The sequence below is a fragment of the Nicotiana sylvestris genome, chromosome 5, assembly GCF_000393655.2.
Source record: "Nicotiana sylvestris chromosome 5, ASM39365v2, whole genome shotgun sequence".
In the NCBI taxonomy this organism is placed as follows: Eukaryota; Viridiplantae; Streptophyta; class Magnoliopsida; order Solanales; family Solanaceae; genus Nicotiana; species Nicotiana sylvestris.
In genome coordinates, this window is record NC_091061.1 from 106,872,479 (window position 1) to 106,880,401 (window position 7,923).

Here is a 7,923-nt window from a genome sequence, read left to right on the forward strand (position 1 = left end):
ATTCTTGTTTAGACAGTTTAGCCAAATAATTTGAGTTTAGAAACCTGCAATCTTTCACATGGGACAAGTGACTGTTTCATATGTCCATTCTATTATGGAAGGTTTGCGCGCCAATATTGAAATAAACCTAGTAATACCATATATATGCAAGGAAGTCCACTTGTACCTAAGGGTACAACATACAAACATACTTATGTACATCAGTACATGCACCCACAACGTACAATGGCAGTGTAAGAATTTCTTATACTAGTTTATATGTAACAAATTCATAAATATAATATTAAGGTTAAGCTTTTGAGTTATAAAATAAAGATGTATGTACCTAATGATTGTTTATCCTATATAGTTAACTTGATAATGAAATGTAGAAGTTTTCGACCATCGGTGGATGTATTTATATTTTTGTTTACCATTTCGTTTTCACGTACACATGGTAAGTAATTTAATAGTACTTAGGTTGTTGCATTTATTTGTTCTTGTAATTTAAAAAGTATCTAGTTCCAAATTCAAATATATATTCTAATTAAAGAAAAAAGCATGCAAACAAAAAACGGGGAGTGTATTTTGAATGCTTTAAAATTCTAATTTCATTCATAATTCTACCAACAAATAAATTAGGTTACCTTTTAATATGAGTTCCATTAAACTCTAATACCTTCCATTGAATTTTAATTTCTTTTATGTCTAGAACACATTGAAGAGAGTTTTAATTTTATTCGTCGAACTTGCTAGAATAATTCTATCCAACTTGTGTAACTTACCAAAGTTAAAGGAAATTTTAAAAAAAATACATTAAGATGCGAAGACTTTTTAAAAGGCTACTCAGTCGGTGTCTTGTCCAACCACCTATTTTATGCATAGCCTACCGTACATAATTGTTAAGCTCAACAACCTATTTTCTATGCAAGATTAAACCTAAATAATAATCAAACCATATTATATATAGCATAAGCAAGAAACAAGAAGCAAATTGAATTTACAAAAAAAGAAAAAAAGAAAAGAACCGAGCTTAAAGAGATTGCATGAGATCTCACCTTTTGGATATATAGAACATCAACTATAAGATGTTAATATTGATCCATTATAATCAAATGTGTTCTAAACAGATACTAACAATTCAATTATGTTCCACAAAGAGACAATTTCACCATGAAAATTTGAAAGTTAAAGTTATAAAAGTTTCAAACCTAGTTTGTAATGACGGAGAGATCGACTCTATTTTCGGTTAAGAATTTATTATACTACCAAACAAAATAGAAGAGACAATTCTGAAATATAAGCATTACTTACAATTTATTAATTCAGTAAAGGATTATAATTTTAAAGTTTTAAATATTAGGACTTTGACATAGTAATCAATAAGGAAAGATTTAAAAAATAATATTTTATTTGATTCTAAAGTCCTAAATATTAGGAAAATAACTAAAATTACAATTTTGTCCAATATAAAATTCGTTTTTAAAGGGTAAAAAAGGTGAACGATATTTCACTAAGGGTCTTCATGCTTTTAATATAGTATAGATTATCAGTGTAATATAACCTGTTATAGCATGCTATTCGTTTGCTATTTATTCTAATTTACCCAACTAATGTTATAATCTAGAGTTACATGTAATTACTTTTTAACAGATTTGAGCCCGTTTGGATTGGCTTAAAAAAAGTAGCTTTTAAAAGCACTTTTTAAGTGCTGGAGCTAGTTTTATAAATAAACAGTTATGCATTTGGATAAAAGTGCTGGAGCTGAAAAAAAGCTGTTGAAATATTTGGTAAACAAGTGCTGGTAAGCACTTTTTCTATTAAAATGATTGAAATATCCTTAAAGCTGTTAACACTATAAAGAAGCCTATTACTATAATATTTTATTTCAAACTTATTAATATAAATACAATTAATATTTGAACTGATCACCTAAGATAATTTTTATAAATATAATTGTTCAACTCTTATCTTTCACTTCTTTCAACCATGTAATTTTTTTATTTATTTATGAAATTCCAAGCTTACTGGGAAAACATATGAAATGACTATCACATTTTATTATTCTATTCCTTATTTGAACTATGTAAAAATTCCTAATATTTAGGAAATCAAAATAAAATAAACTTGTAATTTTTAAAATTATTTGAAAATTGTACGTATAGTTAATTAGAAATTACAATGCAACTAGAGTTGTTGGTCGCACACGAGTTTAAATTCTTAGAAAAAAAAATCAAACACAAGTACAATACTACAATCTATGTAAGAGATATTAAAGTTAACTATGTTTAGCAAGCTTCGTCTGTTATGACTTCGCATGTATATCAGTTTTATTAATTTATAATTTTTTATAAAGATTTACAGATGATTATTATATAAATAAATATTTAATCATTTTTATACTAATATTTAGGACTATTTTTCCTTCATTTTAGGTTTAGGAGTCCTATTTCCTATCTCATGTTTTAATTATTTAGTAAGAAAATTTCATTAGGTAAATGTCGTATTCACCTTTCAAAGCAAAGCTAAACTTCAAAGTAAGTTCACACAAATTTTAAAAGTTTGAGTTGGATATTATAATTATTTCAAAAGTTTGACATTTTTTGGAATAATAAATATTATTAGCAATAAGAGGGTAAAATACTTGGTCAAAGATAGTTGGCTTTTAAGCTGGAAAAAAAAGTTGGGATCAGCCAACTTGTGGCTTTTGGCTTTTTTTAAGTCAGTTTTAACTTTTTTTAAGCTGTTTTCTTTTTTGCCAAACACTCCCAACATCTAAAAATAGCTTAAAAGCTGGTTTGACCAGTTTTTAAGCCAATCCAAAGAGGCTCTTAATTATGCAAATATTTTTTAACTGTCATCACATAAAAGTTAAAACTCTATACACAGATATAATTCAGTAGATTATCCATGGAGACAATACTCTTAAGCCAAATGTGTGAACCTCCACCACGGAAGCAACATCAAGTATCTCAATATATCCCATTTCCATCTTCCACATGGCCCAATCGCATAACAGAAGCTAGACTCCTTAACCAATAACATTTAATATTCAGATTCCCCTATATCTCCACTTCTTCCCTTATACTAGCCATCACCCTGCTCCTCTATTCCTCCATATTCTCATTTTTCTTTTCTTCTTTTAACATTCTTTCAAGTCTAATAGTAGCTTAATTCAATGGCTTCCAATGCATTGATGAGCTGCGGAATTGCAGCAGTTTCTCCCTCTGTCCTCTCTTCTTCCAAGTCTAAATTTGCCGTCGCAGTGCCGGTGTGTGTAGGAGCAGCTAATGGCAACTCCCGGTTCAGCATGTCTGCCGAGTGGATGCCGGGCCAGCCCCGCCCTCCTTACCTTGACGGTTCTGCCCCCGGGTGACAATTTACTCCCTACCGTCCATTTTAGTTGTCGTGGAAAATGTATTTTATACATAATTAGTGTATATTTTTTTGTATATTCGGCTAGGGGCTGTAACTATTTTTGGCTGAACGGTCAAATATGTTTTTTAATTGTAAAATGGATGGTGACTTTTTTTTTTGTGAATACAGAGATTTTGGATTCGATCCACTTGGTCTAGGAGAAGTACCAGCGAACTTGGAGAGATACAAGGAGTCTGAACTCATTCACTGTAGATGGGCTATGCTTGCTGTGGTAAGCTAAGCTCCTATTTACTTTTTTATTTAAGTACAAATTTTGTTTCAAAACATGAGACTTTTAAGAATATAATTAGTACAGATAATCTTAGCCAAGACATAGAGACTCTTGTTATTAAAGAAGGGAAATGGGAAAGGAAAGTTACAGTTAGAATAAAGTAAAAGTTTTTAGAATTTGTGATTCTAAACAAGTCAAAAAGAGTCCAGAATATTTGTGTGATTATAAAAGCTTCTCATTAAGGTTAGTATTGAAAGTTTCAGCTAAATTGTTTCCAAATTTAAAAAGGGAATCATTCTTTTTGGAATGGACCAAAAAGGAAATAGGCAGAGGCGGATCTAGGATTTAAAGGTAGCGGGTGCCAAAATTTTTTTTAATGTACACCTTATAATAACTACTAATATATAGTTTGTTCAGAATGTTTGTCCGGTTCATTTTTTTAGTTTATTTGGGCAATTTAATAAGCACTTTATTTGCAAATATAAAAATTATATCAATTTTTCAGACCCTACTTATGGAATTTCATTGGGTATATATCTTATTATTTTCATATGAAAATTACATTTCAGACATTAAGAAGCAAATATAATTAACATTTTAAAGAAGGAATCACACTTTTATTATTAATAATACAAGTAAAATCAGTATTTTCACTAGGGAACTATATTTTTTTGTACGCTAAAAATAAATTTGCACAAGTAAAATAAAATCTTTAATAAGGGAACTCCACTGATCAGAATAAGGAAAAAAAAATCTTCAATAGATAAATTATACCCCATAAGTAAATGCGAATTAGATAAACTACAAGATCACAAAACTTAAAATCATAAATATAATGCTTGCAAAATATTCATCATAATTTATTACTAAAGAGATTTAAATTATATTTAACATCATAGAATAACACAAATTTTCATGTTATAATAAAAAAATAAATTATAAATTAATTTTGATCTCAATCTAAATATCAAAACCCAAGTTTTTTTTATTTTGAAATAAAAAAACTAAAATATTTGAGAATAAGAGAAATGTTTATATGATATAACTTTAAATTTTGGAGGCACCTTTTTGAGTGTTCTTGCTAAATATCACAGATAAAGTAATAGAATAGAGGGGAAAACAATAAAAATAATAAACGACAAATAGAAAATTGGGAGGTAGCCAAAAAGGAAAATGACTGGGATAAAAGAAATAAAAAGCACAACGAAAAAGGAAAGTTAGACAAGGTTCAAGATAAATTCGAACTTGAATTTTACGCACAAGAAAAGCTTTCAAAAAGGTCTACCAGTCATGACACCTTTGTCTAGTTTGCGGATGAGGGTGGCAGGATCATATATTTAACCTAATTTAATTTTTTTTATACATAAATATATAATAATTTTACCAACCGAGCGGGTGCCACCCCACCCCACCCATAAGGGTAGATCCGTCCCTGAAAATAGGTTCACATAAACTGAATGGAGGGAGTAATAGATAATTAATTTGATTTTCAAAGAATTATTAAATTAATCTTTGATGATGAGTCGACATTAATCTAGTCAACTCCCTAGGGTCATTAATGACTCAGGGTTTTCAAAGCAATGGCTAGGGAGTTTACAAGACATTAATTTGATTTACTCATTTTTTTGTAGAGCAAATCTTTTTTATTGTGATTGAGTTATAGTAAAATAATATGATCACTAACTAGAAATATTCCAAGTTCAACATTTGAAATGTTTGGGAAGAATCCGGTAATGTTTTCCGATCCTTTTAATTAACAAGTGAATTACTAACATACATGTTATCGTCTTTGCAGCCTGGAATCCTAGTACCAGAAGCATTGGGCCTGGGCAACTGGGTAAAGGCCCAAGAATGGGCTGCCATTCCCGGAGGGCAAGCTACATATTTGGGTCAACCCGTCCCATGGGGTACTCTTCCCACTATTTTGGCCATTGAATTCTTAGCCATTGCTTTTGTAGAGCACCAAAGAAGTATGGAGAAGGATCCTGAGAAGAAGAAATACCCTGGTGGTGCTTTTGACCCATTGGGTTACTCTAAGGACCCAAAAAAGTTTGAAGAACTCAAAGTCAAGGAAATAAAAAATGGTGAGAACATTACCCTTCTTAAGTTCTTTAAAAATAATATTTTAATGAGCGTAAATCAATTATTGAATTAAAATTTTTGGTTGAAAAAAACAAATGATAAGTTTCAAAGGACTTTATGATTGAATAAATAAATGGCCGATGAGATTGAAGAAATGATAATTAACGTTCTTTTATTTGGTGTTGGTGTTGAGTAGGTCGCCTTGCCCTGTTGGCTTTCGTCGGGTTCTGTGTACAACAATCAGCATACCCTGGAACAGGACCATTGGAGAACTTAGCAACTCACTTGGCTGATCCATGGCACAACAACATTGGAGATGTCATTATCCCCAGAGGCATTTTGCCATGAAATCAATCTACCATTCCAAAATAGACCCCCGTTGTAAAACTCCCCATGTAACAAATTTGTAATGAAATGAACGTTTACGTATGCTCGGACCTTTTACCTAGAAAGTTACTATCTCTCCTTCCATGTTACTACCTAACAAGTGTATGTTATGACACAAACTCTAGTCAGGAGCAAATGATTTTTAAGATTGTTGCATTGGTTAAACTCAAGTTCAGGTCGCTTTTGTCATGACCCAAGTTCTCCCTTCATAAACCGTCGTGACGACACCTAATCTCTACGACTAGGTAAGTCTAACATTTTGTAGAAACGAAATGAAAACATGATAATGAACAATTTAACAGGTAAATTTAAATAAGAAGTTTAGATGCCGCTCGACGTATACAATAATCACTCTCAAACTGAACATAATGCTCCCAAAACACGGAATATCATGAGTCACAAGCTATAGAAGTAAAAGGTGCTTCTAAACTCCAGAAACTATCAACGAAGAAAATACAAGAAAGTATTTAACTTAAGGAAGAGTAGAGAGGGACTTCTAGGTCTTCAGACGCGACAGATATACCTCGAAGTCTTTAAAATCGCCTCGCCTCACTAGAAATATGGCTGGGAAGAGGTACCTGGATCTGCACATGAAAAACATATGCAGAAAAGGGCAAGAGTATACCATAACGTTACATAGTAAGTGCCAAGCCTAACCTCGGTCAAGTAGCGACGAGATCAGGTCAAGACCCTACTGGTATATATGTATAATAAGATAATACAGTATGAAATATCGCAGTAAAGATAAATACTAACAGTCAACGAGAATGAAATCACAAAAAATAACAACTCAGTACACAGAGATAGCAACAGAGAATCTCCCGGGATACCGTCCCGTAGTCCCAAACGTAAATGTACAGGGGATCTCCCGGGATACCGTCCCGTAGTCCCAAACATAAATGTGCAGGGGGATCTCCCGGAATACCATTCCGTAGTCCCAAAGTAAATATCCAGTACTGGGGGATCTCCCGGGATACCGTCCCATAGTCCCAAACATAAACGTGCAGAGGGGTCTCCCGGAATACCATTCCGTAGTCATAAAGTAAATTTACAACTCAATCAAAATAAACAACAGTTTCAACAAGGAATTCTACAGTTTAAATTAAGTTCATATCAAAGAAGACAGATAATTTTGCACTATCATGCTACACAGAGTTCAGCTAGGCAGTTAAGGCAGTTAAGACAGTTAAGGCACGTAGGCATGCTTTCCTAAGCTAAACAGGATAGTTGCATATACTAGTATTGCTCAATTAAAGAAAAAAAACAGATATTTGCTTAATGAAAATGGGATTTTTCAACAACTAGCCCGTGTACGCACTCGTCATCTCACGTAAACAACATTCATATATCAAACAGTACCAAATCCTAAGAGAAGTTCCCCCACACAAGGTTAGACAAGCCACTTACCTCGAGCCAAGCTCAAATCAATCCGAAATCATGCTCTTGCCACGAGTATCCAACTCTGAGTAGCCCAAATCTAATCAAATCAATTACATAACGTAAATATAGCTACAAACAACTAATATAGCTAATGAAATCAAAGTTAGGGCAAGAAAATAGAAAAACGCCCAAAATCCTCCCTGGGACAACGTCTCGAAATCAGGTAAAAGTCACAAATTATGAACACCCATTCACTCAAATCCGATATCAAAATCTCAATCAAAATCCCAAAATTCGGCCTAAGAACTTTTCTCATTTCTCCCCAATTGGTTTACCCCAAATCTGAAATTAAATAATGAAATTAAGCTTAGATTAATGGGATATAATCAAAAAGGAGTTAGGAATAATTACCTACAAACTTTATCCGAAAATCTCTCCAAATTTTG

General features: G+C 32.1%; 1 protein-coding gene across 1 annotated transcript; it reads left to right on the forward strand.

The window, feature by feature from the left end:
• Positions 1–3,057: 3,057 nt before the first annotated feature.
• On the forward strand, positions 3,058–6,267 carry LOC104239439 (chlorophyll a-b binding protein 6A, chloroplastic-like). Its single transcript, XM_009794065.2, has 4 exons — positions 3,058–3,351; positions 3,526–3,628; positions 5,424–5,712; positions 5,907–6,267. Exons 1-4 carry the CDS (start codon positions 3,158–3,160, stop codon positions 6,056–6,058), a joined length of 738 nt encoding a protein of 245 aa, XP_009792367.1. The 5' UTR covers positions 3,058–3,157; the 3' UTR covers positions 6,059–6,267.
• The last annotated feature ends 1,656 nt before the right edge of the window (positions 6,268–7,923 follow it).